This window comes from Rhineura floridana, chromosome 7, assembly GCF_030035675.1.
Source record: "Rhineura floridana isolate rRhiFlo1 chromosome 7, rRhiFlo1.hap2, whole genome shotgun sequence".
Taxonomy (NCBI): Eukaryota; Metazoa; Chordata; class Lepidosauria; order Squamata; family Rhineuridae; genus Rhineura; species Rhineura floridana.
Window position 1 is genome coordinate 73389941 of NC_084486.1, and position 25630 is coordinate 73415570.

General features: G+C 41.4%; 1 protein-coding gene across 1 annotated transcript in view; it reads left to right on the forward strand.

Annotated features, from left to right (window-relative positions):
* AFAP1L2 (actin filament associated protein 1 like 2) overlaps positions 1-25630 on the forward strand; it is a 119495-nt gene that overhangs the window by 57696 nt on the left and 36169 nt on the right. Inside the window, exons 2-5 of the mRNA XM_061635920.1 lie at positions 14029-14157; positions 15061-15138; positions 18000-18094; positions 23814-23904. Of these exons, the coding sequence (XP_061491904.1) occupies positions 14029-14157; positions 15061-15138; positions 18000-18094; positions 23814-23904 (393 nt within the window). The remainder of the gene's footprint in view (positions 1-14028; positions 14158-15060; positions 15139-17999; positions 18095-23813; positions 23905-25630) is intronic.

A 25630-nucleotide genomic window follows, 5' to 3' on the forward strand; every position in this document is an offset into this window, starting at 1 on the left:
GATCTCAGTAGTTTTCACATCTCAATTCTACTGTAAATTTGCTTTCAGAATTTCATGATCCATAAAAATAAAATCTTGTCTCTGCTGCCCTGCTCCTAAAATAGGCTAGTGATGTTACTCAGCTTCCAGTTTTTAATTTAGTTATTGGCTGTTATGTCTACTGAAGATGGAAGAAGCAATGTATTTTAGTTCCCCAATATGTAATGATTATTTAAGGGTGTTTCCTGTTTTGTAAGATAATAACCATATCCTGGTTTGAATTAAGCCTGAGGCTGAAAGGAGTTAGTCCAGATCATTATTAGGAAACTAAGCAGAAGGAATCCCAAGTTACTTTTGTTTTTCCCCCTGCAGCTGAGACTTTTAAGGCAAAGTGTGTGACCCTTTGGAGGTATGAGTTTTGTGTGCTTCCTGCAGAAGTAGAGTCTGTTTATATACCAGTTCTGGATAACCATGACCCACCAAGAAACAGAGATTTGGCTGCTGAAACAGCCATGAGTTCATACCTAGAATGTGAACTTTAATTGGACTAAGATGTTCAGAATGCATTGTATTAAAATTGAATTGAGGTGTGTCCTTTTACAGAAAACCTGGGTCTCTTACATCCTAATAGCACCAGAGTTTATGTATTTTTGTATTAGGCACAAAAATGAACATACGGTAAGCTATTCAGTTTGTTTGAAGAATTAAGTTATAGGCTAAGGGACAATATTTTCAAGGCTGTATGTTTTGTCTGCCTTTGCAACCCATGAGTGCATAGGGCAGATGTGGCCAACCTGTGGAGCTCCAGATGTTCTTGGACTATAACTTCCATAATCCCTGCCCATTGGCCATGGTGGTTGGGCCTGATGAGGGTTGGAGTTTAGCAACATGTGGAGGGTCACAAGTTACTCACCTGCTGACTGAGCTGGCTGTCTCACTCTGCCTAATGACAAGGCTGTCCCTAGGTGGGACCTATCAGCAACTACCATGGGGTTACTTAAACATTACTCCACATGGAATTAAGATTTGTAGCAGCTGTTAATTGGTCACAGAATTCATCTGAAAGTGCTGTGAACAGATACATCATACTGGAAGCCCTGGTGCCCGCTCTGACAAGTAGATCACAAAACAGGTGTGGCTCAAGGATACATGCCATTGGACTGGATCATACAAGGTGGGTTTTGGCTTTGAATGCAGAGCTCCAATCCAGAATTTTGAGACTGAATCAAGTGCTCTTAAGGTTTATGACAGGTAAATGAAGGATTTAGCCAGCAACTGTTTTAGTTATTTCTAACACCAAATAATTAATCAGACTTACTTGATGCTCTAGAGCAAGGGTAGCCAATGTGGAGCCCTCCAGTTGTTGTTGACTACAACTGCCATCATTCCTGGCCATTGGCGTTGCTAGCCAAGGGTGAAGGAAGCTGGAGATCATAACTCAGGAGACTACCATGTTGGCCACCCCTGGTCAAGAGGCAGCCATCTGATGAAATTCACGACAACTGCTTTGGCACTTCAGATATATTACTACAGGAAGTAAAATGACAATGAGATCTGAAACTGTGCTTAAGCATTAAAAAATGATGCACCCATGTCTTTATTCATCCATTTCCCAGCCGAAGGTGTTTCCAGACATTTGACATTTTAATAAGTAAATATTGATTCAAATTCTAATGCTTGAATAACTGTTTGAGCTATTAATTTTTACTTATTATTGACTTGATGGAATTGCTACATAGTAATTTATTAGCATCTTTGCAGTTTTGATCATTTCAGGCTTCTTATTAGAGCTGGTATAGCACAGTGGGGAGGAGAGCCTGGCTGGGAGTCCAGAGTCTGTGAGTTCAAATCCCCGCTTGTGTCTCCTGGCTGTAAAGGGCCAGCTAAAGATCACCCCCACAGTGAGTGGCTCAGGGGTTACGTGCCCTGCCACCTGTGCAGCCGTGGGCAAGCTGCGTAGTCCCAAGGAGCCCAGTTGCCCTCCAGCTGGCAGTTGCAGACAAGGAAGGGACTGGCTGTGGCAAGCTGAGCAGGTCCTAGCCAGCTGGGGAGGACTAACCTCAGAGGGAGGCAATGGTAAACCCCCTCTGAATACCGCTTACCATGAAACCCCTATTCATAGGGTAGCCATAAGTCAGGATTGACTTGAAGGCAGTCCATTTCCATTTCATTTTTCATTAGAGGAATAATTTTTAAATTGTTTCACCCATCTGAATGGATGATCTTAGTCCAATGGATCTTCCAGTGACCTTTTGGTGAAGTTCAGACCTAACTTCAAAACCAAATTCTGCAGACCGAAGCCAATTTTGAACTTGGAAAGTGAGAAGAGATTCAGGAACTGTCTGTAGGGGCAGCCCTTAAATTACAGTGTACAGTATAAGCAATAATCAAGCAGTGATGCTGAGAAAAGAGAAATCACTAAATTACAGTTGAGCTGCAATAATCTCTTGGAGGTTTGTTAGTGCAAAAGAGAGATTAAAGAGTAAAACATAAGCATCAAATGTTTCAAGATGACTAAAGTTACTGGAAGAGTACAGACATTCATCAGCAGGTTTTTTGTTACTGATTTTATGCTGAAATATTAAATAAAAACAATAACCTAGCTCTTAAATCTAGGGCTTAGTGATACCTTCAGAGTGTTTTATCTAATGGGCTTTTAGAGGTTTAATGCAACTTATCATTCTCTCTTTAGATAATAGGCTCCTGTTTGTGTAAAACACAGTCTGGGCTCACCTAAGTAACAACCTCTCTTTTATCTGGTAAATGGCTGTTTTGCTAAGTCTGGGACCCCATAACAATGAAAGGCCACCTTCAGTGCTACTTTTTAAAGATGCAGATGCAAACATCTGTGCTTTAAGAAGCATACAAGCACATATTTCACTAAATATATACTTTGGGAAACTCCTGATACTTTCCCACAAAATATGTATAGATGTTGAGAAGCCAGTGAGTGCTACATTTGCTACTCACAGGGTTGGATCCAGATTTAGTCATGCTTAGAACAGACCAGGAATGGCACAAACCTGTGGCCCTCCAGATATCATTAAGACTATAAGTTCCATCATCCATGACCACTGGCTATGCTGGCTGGGGCTGATGGGAGCTGGACTTGAACATCATCTAGAGGGTTCTGGTCCTGGATTCCCCATCTTTAGACTTGGAATAGGCCCATTCAAATCAATAACACTTCAGGTAGTAATGAATAATTTGTGCCATTTATTTCAGTGAGTTTACTCTAAGCATGACTAAATCTGGATCCAACCCAAGATGTTTTCTCACCTCTTAATATGTGAGCACAGTCATGCCAGTGCCTTAATGTCAGAAGCAGCCCTTAACTGCACAAGGAAATGGTTGCTGATTTAACTGTTTGAATGACATTAAGAAATAATGGACTATTTTATACACTCAGTCACATCCTACTGCTAATGTACTGTATATTGTGTGTGGGAAAGTTAAGTATTTGGAAGCTTGTACAGCTCAGCTATTCATGGACACAAATATAGAGATTGTCCGCTCATTGAATGTAACCTATGAACACACCTATGGTAATAATGCATACAAAATCCACCCCAAATCTATAATTGCATAAATCCAAGCTGTTCAAGTATTCTTTTTTCTGCACGCTACTAGATCACATTTCATGATGGCAAAATTATTTTTCCAAATTAATTAAATTGATGTGTCAGATTTTAAAACAACTAGTCATTTCCAGATAATACATTAACGAAATTGTACTTCAGTGAAACTTGTATTTCAGTGAAACTAAAGTGAAAACAAAAGATTTTTGTTTTCAAAGTTATTTTTAATCTACAAGGAAAGTTTAGGAGGGCTTGCAGTATGAAGATGTTGTTTGAATGAATGCAGGGGGGAGGCAGGATTACAGAGTACCCTATACAGCAAGGAACCATGTCTAGAGAGTTGCCATCACTTGTAAAATATTTCTTTTCCCCAGCAGGGGAATTATTTTCAAAAACATCTAGGATTGCCATTTGAATGGCAAAGAACTGATGGTTTGCTTCTCCTAGGCTGTTACAATCCTGGCTAGAATTCCATCAAACTGTTTGTTATTGTTGTTTAATGTGGAATTGCAGGTCATAGTTACACTGAGGTGCAAGAGGAATTAATACATGATCACCTACATTCCAAATCTGCAATCTTTCCTACAGAGAACATGATAGAAAATACTCACTTGCAGCCAGGTTCTGTCTCTTCCCCCAATATGCCACTCTCTCCTTATTCATACCTTCTTGATGTATCTACTTCCCCTTTTTCCTATCTGTCACTTGGCTTCCTTGCCTGTAACATGCAAGAATGCATGTCAAGGTTTTGGTCCATAGACTGCAACAGTAAGTTTATGCTCCCTTTGGGAGGAAGGGCAGGATATAATAATAATAATGATGATGATGATAATGAAAGCTGCAATTCCTCCCCCACCCCCACTCTGCTCTACAAGTATCTGCATTTACAGCAAGACAGTAATCCAGCTTTTTTTTTTACAATAATTTTTATTCAAATTTTCATAAAACATACAAAACAAAATCATAAAACATTCAAAGACAAAAAACAAAACAAAACAAAAATGATTAAACAAAAAAATAAAATGTTGACTTCCCATTTGTCGCAGATCAAATCAGTTATAGGTCTACAATATATAACAATCCTGTCTCTTAAATTATATTATAAAATCACTTTCCTCCAGTAGTTATCTTAATTAATCATCAAATCTCATAAACATTACTTTATTCTTTCCACAAAAAGTCAAAGAGAGGTTTCAATTCTTTAAGAAATATATCTATCAATTTTTCTCCAAATAAACATGTCGATTAATCCATCTCGTTAATAATAATAATAATCTTATTGTCATAACCATAGTCCAAATAAACATTTCGATTAATCCATCTCATCAAAATCTGTTAGGTCCAATAATTTCAATAGCCATTATTCCATTATCCCTATTAATTCCATCTTCCATCTTCAATAGTCCTGTTAAGTCCAGTAATTTCAGTGTCCAATCTTCCATTATCAGTATTCCATAATAATCTTGCTGTCATAGCCATAGTCATATAATAAGAGTCTGATGGGAATTTCCTCTATCCCAAATATTTTCTTGCCATCAATTCTGAATAAGTTGCTGAAATATTGTTGTAAAGTCATATCTGTGTTCTTCTTTTTTACAAAATGCACTGGCTCATCTCTTGAGAGTTTTTCCATTGTCACATGGCTGCAGTTAATTCCATAGATTTTCTCTATATCAAGCTCCATCACGTCATTCCAGTCCACAAGATTATCCAAGCCATTAATAACTTTATCTCTAATATCTTCATTAATTTCTTCAGAGATAACGTTAAATTCCAAACAGTAGATTTTATTTCTAATATCCATAAACTCCAGATCTTTTTCCAATTCCACATTTGTTCCAATCTCCAGGGCTTGTATCTTCCCTTTATTTTTTCTTTTCTCATCTCTGATCTCATTCTCCTCTCTCACAGGATCCCCTATTTCTTTAAGCTCCTGCGTCATTTTGCTCAGTTCAATTTTCAGCTCCTTACTGCCCTGTCGCAGGGTTTGTTTCGTTATCTCAATCTCATCCATTATTTTCTGAAACATAATTACTTCCAGATTCTCAGCCACTTTCTTGATTGCCATTTTTAAAACCACGAAAACAAAACAAAACAAAAATAAAGAAGAACCACTTCTTATTTCAGCAACAATTGGGTTAATATTCCAGGCTTGATGACATCACAGTATAAACAGAGCAGCCTGCCTTATCTCTCTATGTTCAAGAATACAAAACAAATTTAGTTCCCAGCATCAAAACAGTTAGTGGCGTCGTGAAGAAGCAGATTCGTCAAAATAAAATAGACCAAAAAGAGAATAGTCCCAGACAATATAATGTTCCTCGGAATAGAAATCCCTCTTCTGTTTATATCTTTAGAATGCACTTCCAGGACAGCTTTTTGCAATAGAAACAGAGATAAGCTGTTAATTTCGTGAATAACAGAGAAGAGTTATAGCTCACCCAGAAGTTCTTTAAAGCTGATTCATTTGACAAATCTCTTTTTGCTGCAACAATTTAAACCAAGTAAAAAAAATAATAGAAAGAAGGGTGCTTGCCTGTTAGTCCGTTTTCTCTTTGAAGAAAAGATAAACGTATCGCATTAATCAGATAGAGCTTGTTCGGAAGTCCGTCCGGCATTGCTGGCTGGGCCTTTTCTCATAAATTAATGAAATCCAGTCCTCCCAACAAAAACAGGCTTTTGAGGTTGATCTCTACGTTTCTCCCTGCCCGGGAGAAATTTCATCAGTCAAAAAAAAAATGTTCTGACTGATTTATATCTGAATAAGCTTCTTTTGAGGCAGGAGCCCATCTCAAAAGCAGGCACAAGCGAAGTCACCCTTCCCGGAAGTCCCTACAGTAATCCAACTTTTAATGAAGTTAATGTGGAAGGAACATGAAGATCTCAGTGCAACTGTCTGGTCTAAGGCAAGTTGTTGATGCACATGCCTTATGTGGCCTAATGCATATATCTTCTCAAACTTGGTGAAGAAGTAAGCAGGACTACCATCAAAATGGTGCTATCTTCCCCATCTCTTTGATAGCAAGAGAGTTTTTTGAGTTGTTAAAATCTGCTACAATACACAGGATTAGTTTTGCTGGAAGCTCAGATGGCTCTTGGACATCTGAAGGCTTTGAGGCAACTCTGGGATGGCAGGCATTCTAGCAAAACAGAAAGCATTGTTAAGAAAGGGAAGTGCAGTTGCAGTCATAAATTCAAAGTTGAGGCCAAGCATTTTAATCCAAAGGACCCTCCCTGTGCTATGAATGGAGTCGAGAGCAACACAATAAGCAGAGAGAGGTTCAGGATGGAAAAGTGGAGTGTCAGTTTATGAAGGATCTCACTATATTAATTTTGAACATCTGAAGAAGCATGTGATTGTTCATAGTGTGTGGGGAGGGGGCTCTTCACTGAGCCTTCTGGGTGTTTTTCAAGCACTTTCTCTTTCCCTTCCTGAGTCCTTCCACTGCCACCTTCCAGGGAAGGAGGGGGAAAACCAGTGTCATTTGTTCAGTGAACTGGAAAGCCTTGTCCGCCTCTTCTGCTGCCTCTTTCTTAAAGTTCAGAGTTCCTGGTTGAGACATGACAGCTCATCAATAAGATGATTGTCCAGACTTCCAGAATGGCCCACATTGTGCTGGCTGGGTTCAGCAGTTGGGCGCTCAGCCCACAAGCAACAAGGCCTATTGTCTCCCTTGTCATCTTTCATATTGTATATAGAAAGGCAAGGCCAAGGGGTTCAAATAGGAGTTTTTCAAATCCATGCATTAAATCTTTCTGAGATATCATTTGTGTTGCTGGAACTATTTTCACCATCTTTTTTGCACAATAGATACATATTTTGCTTATCATTTGTGATGTGCTGCAGAGAATGTGCACATCTTGCCCCCTCCCCCAGTTTTCATCTCTGGTTGCAAGAATTTCACATTTTCCCCAAACATCTAAACTGCAGTATTTTGTATTTAGAAAAATGCTATGCTTTCCTCAAAGTCCCAGTTACTGAAAATGACAAAATTAAAATGTTTTTGATGAGATTGGAAAATCCCTTAGGAAGGGTAGGGGGAAAGGATTTCTGACTGCTGTCCTGCAGATGTCCTTCTGTCTGCTCCAGTTTGTTTGCGTAGTTTGGGCTTGCATGTTTGTGATTCATTAAACTGACCAGCCATGTATTGTAAAGAAATGTAGCCAAGTGCCAATGTGAGGCCCTTGAAAACTGCCCTATACTTGCAATCCATGGTAGATAGCAAAACCAAAAAGTTTACTAGAACAGGGGCGGGGAACCTTTTTTTTAGGCCCAAGGGTTGCATACCCTTATGGGCAACATGCTGGTTGTGGGTGTGGCCAGAGGCAAAAGTAGGTGGAGCAATGGATGTGTCTCTTACCCTTGTGCAGTCGGCTACATTCCAGCCATGCAAAAGCCAGACATTTCTGCATAGACATTTCTCCATCCTCTATCCAGACAAGGAAAAGGCATCGTCACAGGTAAAGGACGTGTTCCAGCCAGGCAAACGTGGCGGTGGTGGGGAGAGTGGTGAGGGGTGTGGCTTGGGGAAAGTCCTGATGGCCAGAGAGAGATGCCTGGAGGCATTTGGACTGAGCATTCCCCCCTCCCCAGAACCAGACCCTATTGGACAACCATTTGTTCGTGTTGTTATATATCTTCAAGTCGATTACGATTTATGGCAACCCTATGAATCAGTGACCTCCAAGAGCATCTGCCATGAACCACCCTATTCAGATCTTGTAAGTTCAGGTCTGTGGCTTCCTTTATGGAATCAATCCATCTCTTGTTTGCCCTTCCTCTTTTTCTACTCCCTTCTGTTTTACCCAGCATTATTGTCTTTTCTAGTGAATCATGTCTTCTCATTATGTGTCCAAAGTATGATAACCTCAGTTTCATCATTTTAGCTTCTAGTGACAGTTCTAGTTTGTTACCAAATTCTTCCAAGCTACACAGGAAGTGGATTGGACTGTGAAAGACCACCCAAATTGTGTTTGCATTTTGACAAATTTGTAGGGCAGTACAATATTTCAGAGAGGAGGTCAGGTCTCCTGCTCCCCTGGTGCATTCACTATAGCTGCCTAATTTCCTTGCTTTTTAAAGTTTGATAGAAATATCTGTGGGCTATAGATACATTCTTAAACTGCAAGGTTTTTTGCCTATTAGTGAATTTCGAGTATTTCAGTTGTTATTTTGATGTTAGCATCCTATTATTTTTCAGTAAATTGCACAAGCATTCTTTCTCATGCTCCCTCTCCATGTGTTCAGTCAGTGCATAGAGAGGAGTGGGCTTATGGCAGATGGTCCCATCCCTCAGCCTCCATGTGACTCTCAGTGCTGACCTCTGCATGTTAGGCATACAACTGTACATGTATATGGCCTGTATGTGTTTGGGAGCCCTGAGACAACCATAGTTCCTGACTGAACATCCATGAGTACACATGCAGGGTCCAACAGACATTATCTTGCTTCCTTCATGCATTGAAGGAACATATTGAGGAAAAGCAGGATGTCAAGCACAAAGCTGGGGTGGGGAACATTTGATCCCTGGGTCTCATCTGGCCCACAGTGTCAGCTACTCATGTCTTTCAAAAATTCAGCCGACTCTGAGGTCTCCAGGTGGGTATTGTTGAAGCACAAACACACCACACAGGTACTGTCAGGCAGATTGGTTGTGCCATGGAACAGGGTGTTGTGGTGGTGGTGGTGTGTGTGTGTGTGAGAGGGAGAGGGAAAGAGATTGGACTGAGCTGGCTGAAGTCTGTTGTCATTGCACAGTAAAGCTTTGGCAGGAGTTGCAGGAAAAGGAGTGGCCCAGAGTGGGGAGGAGTGCCTAAAAGGCCTCTCAGATAGGCCTTAAAACTGTCCTTCAGAGCTGCTGTAGACTTGCGCACCTGTCAAAGTTAAGCCAGGCCCCTGACACTGTGTTTTCTGTGGATCAATGACCCCTGATGGGAAAAAAAGTTCACTCCTCCATCAGTCTAAATACACATGATGCAACAACTTTGCCGAAAGTAAGCTAGTTTAGGTCTGGTATTGGTCTGGATGGGAGACCGTACCAGGGAATACCATGCATGTGGCCATGAATTCCCCTGAGAAAGGCGGGATATAAATGTAATATATTTCTTTAAAGAACTGGCTAGAGAAGTAGCTATATTTATTCAAAACCATTGTGCAGTAGTGTAGTAGTGAATTTAGAAGTGCAGGGTCCCTTCATGATAGTCACAGCCACACCCCCTCCTAACTTTTTTTTGTTTTGCTTGAGGGTTGAGAATGAGATCCTCTTCTCCTACAACAAAAAATGCCCCAGGAGCCAATAAGCATGAAAGGGGAGAGTGTTAGCTACTGAGAAGAGTCTTCTCAGTGGCTGACTCACCTCCTTTCACTCTGATTGGCTCCAATCAGCAGGAAAGAACAAAGAAGCATGTTAGAAGACTGTTCTTGGTGGCTAACATGCTCCCTTTTCATAGGATGCTGGAGACATTGGGACCCTGCTCCCCAAAAAGTAAAGGGTCTAAGACTGCCCAAGACCCTGGATGACTACACCCCTGCCATTGTGTTGCCAGTGCCTGGTGTTCCTTTTCACTTCAGATTTCTGTATCATAATCTAATTATCCAAACTTCAGATTATCCATATTTTATTGAATCTTTGTCAGTCCATTTGAATACAAGAGTACTCTGTGCTTGCTGGTAGATCTTGTAGGCATTAAGGAGAGAGAGAGAGAGAGAGAGAGAGAGAGAGAGTAGTGCTGAAGTCACAAGGTCGTGTGCACACACATATACTTGGAGGAAAGCCTAGATGCTGTTTCTTTGTGGTAAAATGATTGGTGACTAATACTGTGTAGCCACAGGAATAGAATAATGTTCATTCTAATTTCATAGCCCTACAGCCAAGATTTAGAAATGAAATGGGAAATAGTTATTTCCCCATATTACTTGTTATATATAACTTTTTCACTTTTAAAAAAATAGAACAGGTTCAAGATCACCCCCCCTCCTTTAAGAAACATTGAACACCTCGTGTGAAAGAGGTCTCTGATTTTACTTATGTTGAATTCAGTGGCAACCAACAAAGGGCAAAGAGCATAAAGATTCCTCTCCTTCTGTTGTTGCTAAATCACCCTCCATTATCTAGTTCATTCTTCACAGCAGTTTCAAGCAAGTAGGCAGCATGGTCTACTTTGCATCAGTGTGCATTTTGTTCCCTTTGGAAGATCCTCCTCCTCTAAAAGTCATCCAACTGTTTCAGCTGCCCCTGCAACAACACATCTGTTTCTTTTCACAGTTAAGAGAGAATAACTTTCTCCTGCGGTCATAATCACAAATCTACTTTCCCGTTCCCTACGGCAGCCGACCCTTGTAAACCTTGGAATGTGCCTGGCAAGATGGGCTGGGAAATCCACAGCAAGCCAGCAGCACCCACCATTCAGCTACTCGAATGCTTACTCTAAATCGGCAGCGAATGATCAGCTGGTCTGTTGATTTTCTGCAGCAGACAAAGAATGAAGCCACCACTTGAAGTCGAGTACCTTCTGCCAATGCTGTCTGCTAGGGAAATGAATGGTGCCAGCTTAGAAAGTTTTAGACAGATGTTTTGAAGAGGAGAGGAGAAGAGAATGAAGGGAGACTCTGGGAAAATCTCTCCCAAGTGTTCAGTGGGGCAGATTTGTGGATGCAGAGACATGGCTGTTCAAAAATTGTCTGTTCTAGCTTGTGGCTCACTCTCTTAGCCTCTTCCATTAGATCTACCCCAAAATGAACTTAACTCGCATTCAGTTTGCCTGGGACTCATGGGAACTACTGTCAGATGTAGTTCAGAAATTTTTTAACTCATTTGGTGAATTTCGTTAAATCAAACTGGTTCATTCCATGCTCTGGGCAAGTGTAGCCTGAGCTATCTGGCTTTGCCCTTCCTACCCACCGACACTCATATTCTCTGTTTCTTTTTCTTCATAAAAGGCTTTGCTTTTCCTTTCATTTAGGGCTTGCTCATGAATATGTATGCATGTATACCTTTGCCCCTCTGTAGCTCATTAAGGCAATAATGGGGTGTTTGGCAATGCTTAAATGTAAATTTAAGAAAATTTACATCAACCCACCCCCACCCCCTTGCTCTTTTACATGTGCTTAGTTTGTGATATGGGGATGAAGAGGATCAGAGCCCTATTCAGGTGTTCTTTGAAAGCATGTGGGAATAATGCATGGGGGGAAGTGGGGGTCCTGCCCATCAGCTGGCTCCGACATTCCCATTGGCATCATCACACTGAGGACTGAAAAAGGATTCTTTTCACCTTCTGCTGAATGCGTGAAGAATCCCACTTTGGGCCTTCCCAGTCAGTGTGTGTTGGTTAGGAGATGGGGTCAGCAGGGGCTGGAATGTTGGAAGCAGGGCGAGCATGAAAAACATTCTCAGTGATTTCAGGGTTACCAGGAACAGTGTTTTTCAGGCATCAAACATGTGGGTAAATGGGAATGTTTTATCATTCCTCCTGAAAGTGAATAATGATGGAGATAGATGCACCTCGCGAGGGAGGGCATTCCACAAACAGGGAACCACCACTGAAAAGGCCCTGCCGTGGGTTAATGTTCACTAGCCAGCCCCCCATGGTGGCACCTCCACCAAGGTGTCACCTGTCAATCATAGGGTTTGAGAAGGTTGATAATGAGGAAAGTGCTCTTTTAGCTATTTAGATCCAATACCATTTAGGACAGCCTGACCCACCTTTGGGTCCCCTGATGTTGTTGGACTACAATTCCTATCAGACCCAGCCAGCATGGCCAATGGTCAGGACTGATGGAAATTGTAGCCCAGCAACATCTGGGGATCCAAAGGTTTGGAAAGGCTGATTTAGGGCTTTTTATGCTAGTAATTGTATACTGTAATCCACACTTGTTCGTATTTTAAATGTGGTTTTATCACATTGTACACCGCCCTTAGAGCTTGTTGCTATAGGGCGGTTTAAAAGTGTAATTAAATAAATAAATAAATAATAGTACTAACAAATTGGGCCCAGTAGTCACTGGCAGCTAGTGCAGCGCTTTCAGGACCATCCGGCTGTCTCATTTTTAAGCCTGTGGCTAATGTCCTGGGTTAGCTCTTAGCAGTCATTCTTTCTATAGGATGTTCACATCGTCTTACAGATAAATGTACCATTGCTTGTGGGAAGAAATTGTGGTTTTGGGCATCAAATCTGTTAAATTGGGCAAGCTTTCCAGAGACGTGTGTCATGTACAGCTACCCAAATTGTCCCAACAAATAATACTATAGCCTGTCTCCCATGGGCTGCTTTCACACTGCACTTTATTTTGTTATTCTGATAATTTCTTATCTGGTAATTTGCACATTATATTTGATCTTTCACACAACACACAAGCTAGCTTGAGAACTCTAGTGGAATGTAGTGGAAGTTTAGCGCTAATTTCCATGATAAATGATACCAGAAATAATCCGTTAGCAAGGCTGGGAACCTGGAAGATTGCAAGAGTTTATTGCTAGCTGCAGCTGCTCATGTGACAGGCATCCCAGTATGCAGTGCGTTCCCGCCGTTTAGTCACGTGGGGTTTTTTTGCCTGATGAACGTTGTACCGGTATTCTGGCAAATAGCAGCAGCATTTCCCACACACACCCCTGTCTTGATACAACTAAAACAATTTAAAAAGTCAGATCCTAAAGGGAGAGGGCTTTCATGGTGACAGAATGAGATCTTAGACCTCCTACACAGTGAGGAACAGTGTGCATGGGTGAGGGACGAAAACAAGCCGTGTGAAAGACAGTTGCACAAAATGCTGGTATATTGGCTGAAAAAGCTGCTGTTCCTTAATGCAACAGGTACTGCAGTGTGAAAGGGATTTTAGAAACCGGGACAGAAATGCTACCTTTTTAATCCGTTAAACTAACGCAATCAGCCCATGTGTGAAAGCAGCCATGCTGTTGTCTTCCCTGCGTCAGGGTTTGAGCATCATTATAAGAATGATGAAACTGAATGCAAATAGCAAAGGACCAGTGGTGGATTAAAGTGTAGCATTTTAAATGTGGGTTTAAAGTTATGTTCAACCAAATCCAGCAAGTGTAAGAAAAACAAAAGTTTGTACCAAGTGTTGAACAAGAGAAATTTAGCATATTTTGTAATACATATGCCATTTTGTGTGTACATACTGAAAGATTCAGTTAATGTTTGCTGAGATTTCAGCATTCAGAAAGAAAAGTCTGAACCATCTCTTGCAAGATTCCGATAGCCTAGTAACTTGTGGGTAAAATTTTTGGTAGAAAGTTTCTTTTGCATGAAATTTAAGGTTAATTTTACCAGGAAATGAGCTGATGTTAAAAGCAAAGATTTTGGTTTAAAACAAAGATTTAAATCCAAATTCTATAAATACAAATGAACTCATGACATGTTGGGTTCTTCAAGGGTCACTATAAATCCTTTGTATATCTTCAACTAATGTACAGGACATAATAACATTTGCACATCTGTTTCATGCTCACTTCAGCTTTGGAGCAACTGCTTACAGAACTCGAAGACTTTCTGAAGATACTGGACAAGGAGAACCTCAGCAGCACTGCTGTTGTGAAAAAGAGCTTTCTTGCTGACCTCCTTCGGCTGTGCACCAAATCAAGTGGTAAGCACAGTCATGTAGAGGGACAATGATTTCAGAAGACCTTCCTTGAGCTACAATTTGCTGATACCCAAACTATATCAGCAGTTAGCCTACTGCCCCATCACTTTAGCGATGATTTCCCCAATTCCATGCAAAAACAACCAAGACAACCAAGAGTCTTTTGTTAGGTTAAAGAGAAGCTTATTTATTGGGGCACAAACTTTCATGGACTGGAGTCTACTTTTGTCAGATGCATGAAGTGTTACCCCCAGGTAGTTGGGATATATGTGCAGTGCATGTACACACACACATACACACACACACACACACACACAAATAGGTACAGAGAAAATGTGTTAAACGTGGTTCCAAAAGTCCATGAAATTCAGTGTGCACCCATGGGTCTGTCAAATTGCTATGCAGTACCCAAATGTAAACAAGGTAAGTGAATACAAAAGGTCCTGAATGAAGCCAATTGCATTTGTTCCAGTTGCTCTTAATTTCTAGCACGGCAGCATGTTTTTTATTCACTTAGGTTTCCTGAATCATGTAATTTGCAATAACAATTAGAAGATAAATGTTGCAGGGGTTAGTCTCTTTTTTAAAAAAACAACCACCACCATCAAGAAGGATTCCTTGCAAGTGCACAACTTCTCTGCTGCAAGCTCAATAAACTGTGCAAGAGCAAAGTTAGTTAAGATGCCACTGAGTTGTAAGCCATCACAATAAGCCTCCTTTGGGGATACAAAAAACAACAGCAATGGATGGACAACAAAGTTACAATTGAATAGTCCTCTCTGACCAAGTAATTGGTTTAAAATTTCTCTAGTAGATGCTTTGCTCTGGATGGTCTACAACACATGATTTGCTATACAATACAAAAATACACAAAAGAATAAGGGGCTTATATTCTTTGCTTCATAGGTGGTGATGAGGAATACATTTACATGAACAAAGTCACCATCAATAAACAACACGGTGAACCAGAGAAACCAGACAGAGGTAGGAATTTAAGGCTTTTGCTTGTGAACCTATTACTCAGATGAGAAAGGCCAAAGGCACATAAAGATTAATTAGGATTTCACTTACACATTTGATAACAGTGATTTCATTTAACTGAGCTGAAGAATACATCACATTTTCTGCATATACAATACAAGCCTCTCTTTCCTCCCCTTCTTTAATATTTTAGCACAGTGTTACAAAATTTAAAAATAATACCAAAGAATGTGAGAGATTACTAATCAACTGCAAATAATGTGTCATAAGTAGTATTTTTACAGTTAGTGTCCAAGGTTTTTTTTTATCCTAGAACAGGGATGGGAGATCTTTTTCATCTTAAGGGCCACATTCCCTTATGAGCAACCTTATGAGGGAGGACCACATACAAGTGGTGCGTGTGGCCAGATGCAAAAGTGAGTGGCGCAATTAATGTTGCTCTCTTACCTTTTTATAGTAGGCTATGTTCCAGCCATGCCAAGGTATGTTTGAAAAGCACACTTACATCTTCATGTGAGTGAGGAACTGAAGTTAACCATATCTTCCTGTTATATGTGAACCTGGAATCTACGGTTAATGGATTCCAAACACGCCAGGATATGAAGACATGGTTTAGAGTTGGCATATGTACATTGGTTTGTTTGGAAGCTTTTACCAAGGTTTATTGATTTGTACATAACAGGAAGCTGTGGTACACTGTGGCTTCCTGGCTTGTTTCTCCACTTGTGTGAAGGGGGAAATGAAGGAGCTGCATGTGGATGTGTGGAGCTCATCCTTATTCTGACTTACTAAACGAGAAACTGACCATGCAAGCATGGCCTGTGTAGGTTATTCCATGAAAATGTGGTAGATCAGAACTTAACTTTTTTGCACTGGATAAGGAAGGACATTGTGCATCAGAAGCTTGATTCTATCCATGGATTATCTTGCTGGATGTGCTTCATGTGCACAAAAGGATTGCATGTATAGTTTTAAAAATCATACCCAGCTCATAGTACTGCATATACAGTAAGTATTCATTTATTAAGTCTGTTCATCTGTCCATTTTCCAAACAGATAGTGGCATGGTAAACTCTATGTTTACTTGTCCATTTTAGCTTGTGCAGCAGCCCTACCTGGGTCTGGCACACTGATATTTTCAGTTTTGAATTTATAGACAGAGAAACTTAGGAGATGGAGTTGCTTCCAAGTGCCACTTTAATTAAAACGTGTAGAAACAAAGATCAGGAAATCTGAGAAGCCACGGGAAGGGCAGCAGATGTCCAATTTGTCTGGCTAATAACATCACTGTGCATTCTGGATTTTGCTTTGCTGCTTCCAGTCTTACACCAGAACCTCATTACAGGATGTAGATGCAGAGTTGTTATTGTGGCTTCCCAGATACAGTCTGAAAAGAACTGTGGTTCTAACATTTTATTTAGTCATATACGATGCAGCAAAGTTTGCACCAGATTCTTTCCAATGCCGTGGTAACCAGTGTATAACATCCTGACAGCCATCAGGCCATGAAAGATTCTGTGCTTCTGTTTTCAGTGGTAGGCTTACTGGGGCTCTTTGTAAGAAGCATAGTGCTATTTCAGCCATGACATGCTTCTATGAAAAAATTGCCATGTGTGTATGGGTGGAAATCAGAGCTTGGAATAGTTACTTTTTTGAACTACAACTCCCATCAGCCCCAGTCAGCATGGCCACTGGATTGGGCTGATGGGAATTGTAGTTCAAAAAAAGTAACTTTTCCAAGCTCTGGTGGAAATGCACATCTGCATACACCACCATATTTGAAAGTAGCAGCAGCTGGGTGGGGAGAGACGGCACTACAGACCTGCCCTCCCGTCAGCAGTGTCACTGTGCTGACCAGGAGGAGTAAGGCCGCAGGGAAGTCAGCACTGTGCAGGTGCAGTGGAGAGCCAGTATGGTGTTCTAGCTGCTAGGCCTGCACAGCATCGACTTACCTGCCATCTCACCCCTCTTCCTCCCGGTAAACACAGCGATACCACTAAGGAGAGGTCAAGTGCATGGCAGTGCCCTTCCCACTAGCTTCCCCTGCATGGGAGAACTGTTTACTTTGCCTATGATTACCTATGTTCAAAAGCCCATTGCAACCAGTCAGAAATTCAGATGCTGGGCTTACCTTTTGGCTGAAGTCTAAAGGCCACTGCCTTTCCATATGGTTGTAGCTATGATGTGATACATTTTTAAGCAAGAGCCATGTGGTTTTAAGCAGCTACTGTGTGATTAGCAGTCATCTGTTTCCATTCATAGTTAGGCCCTGAAGAGGGGAAGGGAGTTCCTTCCATTCACTGTCCTTCCATTCACCAGAGCCCTCTGTTTCCTTTCCACTCCTCCCTAGATTGTTAATATCCTATGGATCCCAGGATTATGGTAGCAACACTTTACTGGCCAACTAGCTGAACAATCATAAGGATTTACTCACCTGCTGAGATTGTAGCTCTTTCCCACTGTGAATTCCGTTTGCTTGAACTAGGAAAAGACTGCATTGCCCTGCAAGTTAAAACCACCCTCAGCAGCAGTAATGACAGGGTGAATACTTAGGACTGCTCAATTTAGAAATCAGTTTTGCCTTGCAAGCAGACAGATTATTTTTAAGACATTTTGGTCTTTGCAGTTTTCATTGTTGAGCAAATCTGTGCCAATAAACCCACAGCTAGGAAGAGAACATGTCCTTAGCTGCTTTTCACCATATTCTTGGAGGCAGTATCAAATGCTATTTTTGTGGTCTGTAGTATGCTCTCTAATTTAAAGCTATGCTTCCTCCAAAACAAAAGCGTAGCATCTAAGAATGTTACAGAGCGTGGTCTATATAATGGACAATTTGCACATTGTTATTTCTGTTTGGGCTATAGTGTTAGGTCACAGAGACTCCTTGACCAATGGGGAAGTGGAACAGCATTTGACTCCTCCTCGGAAGAGTTTGCCAGACCTTCCACCTTCAAAAATAGTAAGTCCCTGTTTGTTCATTTACTTCCTTTGAATTTTTGCTGCATAATACTAATGCAGACACAATGTTGTGTTTTGGGATAGAATGTACTACCCTCAGGAGCAAGTTGTAATGTAAGACATAGAGGTCTGAAAAAAATTCCAGGGCTCTGTTTTCGTTTTTTAAAAAAATAATATTTATTAAATATTTGTAGAGCACTCACAGCATTCTGAGCACATTCATTAATTTCAATGGGCCCACTCTGAGTAGGGCTAACATTAGATACAGCCTTCTGTGTTACTGGAAGAAACTAATAAATGGAGCTAATAAATCTTGAACTCATGAAAGCAGCCTTTCCCATGTTTTGGACTATAACTGCCATCAGCATGGTTGTGCTGGCTAGGGGTGATGGGAGTTGCAGTCCAAAACAACTGAAGGTCGGATAAGGCTGCATTAATGGATGCAACTACTGCACCACCCGGTCCCAACCGGTGTCCGTTCGCAGAGCTTGGAAAAGTTACTTTTTTTGAACTACAACTCCCATCAGCCCCAGCCAGCATGGCCACTGGATTGGGCTGATGGGAGTTGTAGTTCAAAAAAGTAACTTTTCCAAGCTCTAGTCCATTGTTAGTGAAAAAGTACAGTAACCACTTTCTTTTCCCCTCATCCAGAACTTGTTTTGCACAATAGGAAAATATTGCAATTTGTTTCATGAATGCAGACAGAATTTATGCTTTAATCTTTCTAGAAAGTATTAGGTCACCTAACTAATGGATGTAAATCAGAGGCATATTTCCTGCCTGGCCCCCACTGAGAAGTTGACTCCATTTTCCAGCTTGCATCTTAAGCACTTAAATATTTAACCAGGTTCCAAAATGCTATGCATAACTGGGGGGGGGGAACACCTGACCTTTGTGCTGTTGTGTATTGCTTTCCATCTAACTATTTTGCAAAGGTGAGTAAATATTCTGCCAAGAGACCAACTGAGACCAATTACTTGAGAGTTGCTGTGGTTATGTCAAATCAAGCATCAGACACTCAATTTAGCCAGCATCACTGTATGCTTTTATCTGCTGGCATTCATGCATGTGCTTGGAGGCTCTTGCAGATGTAATACTGAGCTGGCTTGTCTTTGCAATAGGTTTTGTAAGATAAAGTGTCAGCAATAAATAAGATTCATTTGAGATTCATTGGCTGAGATCCATTTTAAAATTGTTTAAATCATTTAAGCTTTAAAAACTACACTAACATTGGTGGAACCAAGTGTAAGTGAACTTAATTTCAAAAGGATCAGATATTCTTGAAGTGGGGCTTCTCTTCTGAAATAAAATCCCTCCATCTCATGTTATAGAACCATCATGAACTGGAATAAGGAGGGTTCGCCTGAAAATGTTGAGAGATTCACATCTCCAGTTTTTATTCTCAGTATAGGTGTGAGGACAAATTCCATCTATATCATTTAGCAATAACACACCAGAGAAAAGCTGCCGGTTATACCATTGCGCCTGGTAATAACTAGGAATAAGTAATAACTACCGTTGCAGTCTGGCGAAAACTGTAGCTGTAGACAGAGTGACACATACAGGATTCTAGGGTCTAGCTAGACTGGTCCACACTCCACAGCTGCCTATTTAGGAAGGAATGGACACATTATTCCTGACAATTAAATTGGAAATGCTAGGGCAAGGAAATTATTACACAAATTTTCTAGGTATGTATGTATGTGTATATATGTATTTAATTATTTATTTATTTAATATCCTACCATTCTTCCCAGTACAAGCCCAGGGCAGCGCTACAAACACTCTACAACATCATAAAAACAGACTTTAAACTATATTAAAATTATTTAATAGAAACATATTAAAACAAAACATTTTTAAAAACATCTTAACAAGCAATTCCAACACAGAGACTGAGATAAAATCTCTACTTAAAATGCTTGTTGAAAGAGGAAGGTCTTCAGTAGGCACCAAAAAGATAACAGAGATGGCGCCTGCCTAATATTTAAGGGGAAGGAATTCCAAAAGGTAGGTGCCACTACATTAAAGGTCCGTTTCCTATGTTGTGGGCAATGGACGTCCTAATAAGATGGTATCTGCAGGAGGCCTTCACCTGCAGACCATAGTAATTAGCTGAGTATATAAGGGGTAAGATGATCTTTCAGGTATTCTAGTCCCAAGTTGTATAGGGCTTTGTACACCAAAACCAGAACCTTGAACACAGCCCAGTAGCAAATGGGCAGTCAGTGCAATTTTTTCAGGAGCGGGGCAACATGTTGGCGATACCCTGCCCCTGTGAACAGTCGTGCTGCCACATTTTGCACCAGCTGCAGCTTCTGGACCAAGCTCAAAGTTAGCCCAACATTGAGTGCAATACAGTAATCCAGCCTGGAGGTTACCAGTGCATGGACAATAGTGGTCAGGCTATCCTTGTCCAGAAACGGCCGCAGCTGTCTTACCAGCTGAAGCTGGTAAAAGGCACTTCTAGCCACTGAGGTCACCTGGGCCTCTAGTGACAAAGATGGATCCAGGAGCACCCCCAGGCTACAAACCTGCTCTTTCAGAGGGAGTACGACCCCATTCAAAGCAGACAACTGACCAATTATCCAAACTCAGGAACCACCAACCCACAGTGTCTCCATCTTGCTAGGACTGAGAGTCAGTTTATTGGCCCTCATCCAGCCCGCCACCGAGACCAGGCACCAGTTCAGGGCTTGCACGGCCTCCCCTGATTCAGATGTTTCAGAGAAATAGAGCTGGGTATTATCAGCGTACTTCTGACACCTTGCCCCAAATCTCCTGATGACCGCTCCCAAGGGCTTTATATAGATGTTACAGCATGGGGGACAGATGGTACCCTGTGGTACCCCACAGCACAACTGCCAGGGGCAAAAAGGCAATCATCCAATCTATTCTTTGAAAACTACCCTGGAGGTAGGATCGGAAACATGTAAAACAGTGCTTCCGATACCCATCTCACCAAGTCAGCCCGGAAGGATACCATGGTCAATGGTATCAAAAACCACTGAGTGATCATGTAAGAAGAACAGGGTTGCATAGCCCCTGTCCTCCTGATAAAGGTCATCCATCAGGGTGACCAAGGCCAATTCAGTCCCATAACCAGGCCTGAACCCAGAGTGGAATGGGTCAAGAGAATCTGTTTCATCCAAGAGTACTTGCAGTTGCTGCGCCACAACCCTCTCAATCACCTTCTCTAAGAAGGGGGTATTTGTGACTGGGCGGTAGTTATCACAAACCAATGGGTCCAAGGTGGGCTTTTTCAGGGGTAGTTGGATCACTGCCTTTTTCAGGGTGGCTGGAACCACTCCCTCCCACAACGACGCGTTGACCACACCCTGGACCCACTCGGTCAGACCCCCTCGGTGAGCTTTAATAAGCCAAGAAGGGCAAAGGTTGAGAAGACATGTTGCTGGCCGCATCATTGCAAGCACCTTGTCCACGTCATCAGGCCACATCAACTGAAACTGATCCCAAGAAGTTGCAGCAGACTTTTTACTGGACACCTCACTGGGGACTACAGTAGATGTGGATGGGGCATCAAGATTGCTACCGAGGCAAGCAACTTTACTCTCAAAGTGCCTTGCAAACAATTCACAGAGGGCCTTCGAAGGGTCTAAAACTCTATTTCCTAGAGTTGATGTCAACAGGCCCCTGACAATCTGGAGAAGCTCCACTGGACAGCTTATTGAAGATGCGATGGTAACAGAGAAGTTGGTCTTCTTCATCGTTCTCACTGCCACATAGTAGGCATGGTTCTGATGTTTTACTGGTGCCCAATAAGCCTCAGAGCACATCTTTCATAATTTGCACTCCAGCTGTCATCCAGCCTGTTTCATTGCCCTTAGTTCACTGAGTGCAAACTGGGCTCCACAATGCCAGGGAGGGTGCTCAGGGGCAATTGTGTTAGGATGCGTCTTGTTGTTCCACAACAACAGGGTTTCAACAGGGTCACCTGCTTTATTTACTGGGAACTCCCCCAGGGCATTCAGGGATCCAGTGGATTTTATTAGTCTCTGGGAGCAGACCATCTTAATCTGTCCACCAACCCTGCAGGGGAGGATTGGAGCTGTAAGTCTAAACTTCACCAGGAAGTGATCTGACCATGACTATGGGGTGACATCCACCCTCCCATCTCTAGACTACCCTTTCCTCCATCTGGAACAAAAAAGTTGAGGGTGTTTCCTGCCCTATGCGTGGGTTTGGTGACAACTTGAGACAGCCCCATGGTTGTCATGGAGGCCATGAAGTCCCAAGGCAGAACACTAGAGGCAGCCTCAGCATGGACATTGAAATCACCCAGGACTATTGTTCTGGGCTCCTCCAGTATCACAGCCGAGACGGCCTTCGCCAGCTCAGTCAGAGAAGCTGCTGGGCAGCAGGGTGGATGGTACAGCAGCAACCTGAATTTACAGTCTCCTTGGCCTGACACCAGGTGCAGGCCCTCACAGCCAGCTGTAAGAAGTGTGGTTTCCTGGTGACAGAGATGGAAGTTCTGTAGACCACAGCAACCTCTTCCCCCCATCCCTGCATCCTGTGCTGATGTTGCACTGAGTATCCAGGTGGGCAAAGCTGGGTCAGATCAACTCTTCCCAGCTTACCCATCCAGGCCCACGAAATAGGCACCCTTATCCATGATCTAATAATGGATAAGTGTGGTCTTATTGGGTACATACTTGCTGTGGAGGAGCAGAAAGTAGACACATTCAGAAACCTGGAGTTGAGACCTTTTTTGAAAAATGGCAGTTTCCCCCCTCTAAGCACTTTTTCCTGAAAATATTTTTACTTTCTTCATTTCTTCATTTCTTCCCCCAGCCTTGTCCTGTATGTTAGGATAGATTTGGCAGCCATTCAGGGATTTTCCAAGCTTCTTTTGAAAGTATTGGTTTACTTCAGTATGGTTCAGGTTTATCTATTTCCTTTCTTGCTTATATTGACTTTGTGAAGATGTCTGGTATATTTCCCAGCTTGACTCCCTTCACCATCACAATTACTTTTGTAATATAAAAAAACTCAACTACATTTCTGTAGTTGTAAGATCATGTATGCTACTATTAATATTTTCATTTTTAAAAACCATTGTAAGGGAATGGCTTCTAAGTGCAATTTTATTGCAGGAGCCAAATCCAATCATCATGAAACAAATTCTAAAGATCCCTCCCCATTTTTTGCTTTTAATTTTAGAGTTAAAAAGCGGGAGAGGACCTTTGGGATTTGGGATTAGATCTCTGTTGAGTTTTCTTAAATCAGACTTACCTAGCATCCTAAAGATTGAGCTTTCAGAGAAACTACAAGTGCCACAATGATTTAATAAATTTTGATCTGCTTCACAACTCTGTCAGCCTATGTACTTAAGACCACTTCCTGTTATAGCCATTTATTTCTGCTTGTCATGTAACACAGAAGATTTCCCCCCCTCAAAAAAAAAAAACCCTTCTGCTGCAATTTTCTGTGTTGGGCTGTCTCGTTCCCATCAAAAGCCTCACACTGCAAAACAGGGATAGGAGACCAGCAGCTCTTCAGATGTTGCTGGACTACAACATCCCCCCGGTCATTGGCCATGTTGGCTGAGGCTGATGGGACTTGGAGTCCAAAAACATCTAGAGGGCCACGGGTTCTGAACTGTAGATACTAATACTATCTTAAGAATTCATGGCAAAACTCATTTTTCTTTGGGTCTTCGTCTACAGATTTTCTAACTTTTTTTATATATTGCACAGATTTCAGAAGCAAAGCAACATTCAGGCCCAAAGACTGAATCTCCAGAAGGGTACTATGAAGAAGCTGAGCCCTTTGGTGTTTCTCTGAATGGCACGTATGAGTGTGTTTCCAAGCATTTCATTGCTGTTGATTAACCTAAATATTGCTGGGAATTTAGAAACAGGCAACACAGAAGCATTTGGAAAAATAAAAAGCAAAAATATAAACATTGGAAATGTAATCTATGATATACATATTTTGTGTCTGTCACACTGCCAATTTAAACATGAAAGAAGTTTAAGGGATATTCTGATATCAAAGAATATTAAGAGATTACTAGCAAGTGAAAATGTTGAGATTAGTCAGAGCTGAACATGTCACCGAAGATACATTAGATCCTGTCCCCCCCACAGCTGCTCTGGCTGAATAAGGCTTACTGATTGAATTATGGCTCAGTGAAGAAGATTATGCATGCAGTACCTTTGAGAAAGTGAACATCTCTCTCTCTCTCTCTCTCTCTCTCTCTCTCTCTCTCTCTCTCTCTCTCTCTCTCTCTCTCTGTCATTTGGAGTCAGTATATTCTAGAGAATGTGCTGCACGTTCCCCTCAAGGAATATTGAAGAGGTGACTTCTGATAGAAGGGGGTCCTCTCCCTCCCCCAGTTAATACTGTCCATCCATGGAAGAAATTCAAATTCCTTTTCCATTCAAAGGGAAGGAAAAGTGACCCTAACCTGTGCGGACTCTGTTTCCAGGCCATTACATCCTTCCAGTCATTCTCATTTTGTTCTTTTTTGCCCTCACTCAGGCTGTTCTGAATTAAACAGTGTAATAAAAAAAAATCAGGGTTTTTTTTTTGCAAATATGTTACTCTGTATCACCTAAGATAGACATGTCTGTATGCATAATTACATGATATCTTTGGAGACACAGACCACTGAAGACACAGGAGGACAGTTGAGGTTCTAGGCATATCTGCTTTGAGTGAGTCCCACTGAAACAGGTGGATTTTACTTTGGAGCAAACCTGGATATGCTCAGGCTGCACTTATTGCCAGTTTCTGTGCTTATTCGTTTCAACCATAGAATCTCCTTATGCACCCAGCCCTCTTTTAGCATATCTGGAATAATGGGAAATCCCTGGTGTAATGTGTGATATAATATAGAAGGATTTATAACATACCAAGAATAAATTGAGAGCATTTGTACTTCATTTTTATCAACATAATGGTGGCCCATATACTTGCCCTTGTTGCATCCCCATGGGCTGTAAGAATTTCCTCTTTCACCCCTTGGTCTGGAGGTGAAATGATTGAACAGTGTAATTACAAAACATTATGGAATTTGGTGGTACCACAAGGGCTGAATATTGAATAATAAGTATTAATACAGAATTTGCAACTTCTGATTTTATTTATGATTATGACGATCATAACTTGATAAAAGAAACGATTCTCAAGTTTCAGCAGACTGTTTCTAATTATACAGCCACAAGAGTGGCTATATACTATAGTCAGCATGGATTTCTCTCATTCCGCAATGTTAAATTGAAAATACCCCCATGCCATTCTGATGCTTCCTATAAGCTCATTTCAAAACAAAACCTTACAAAACTTATAGTCCTGAAATCAGAAATGCAGTTAGAGAGAATTGAGAGTTCTAAGTGTAAAAAGAGAGAGAGAAAACAGACCCCTTTTGGACTTTTTTCTGTCAGAGTTCTCATAATCTGTTGAAATTAATTAAAAATCAGCCATGTTCACAGAGTACCTGTAATCCTAATACTGACCTTGCCCCATACTCTGACCTTCATCGTCTGCAGTTTAAAAGTTAAAAAAATGG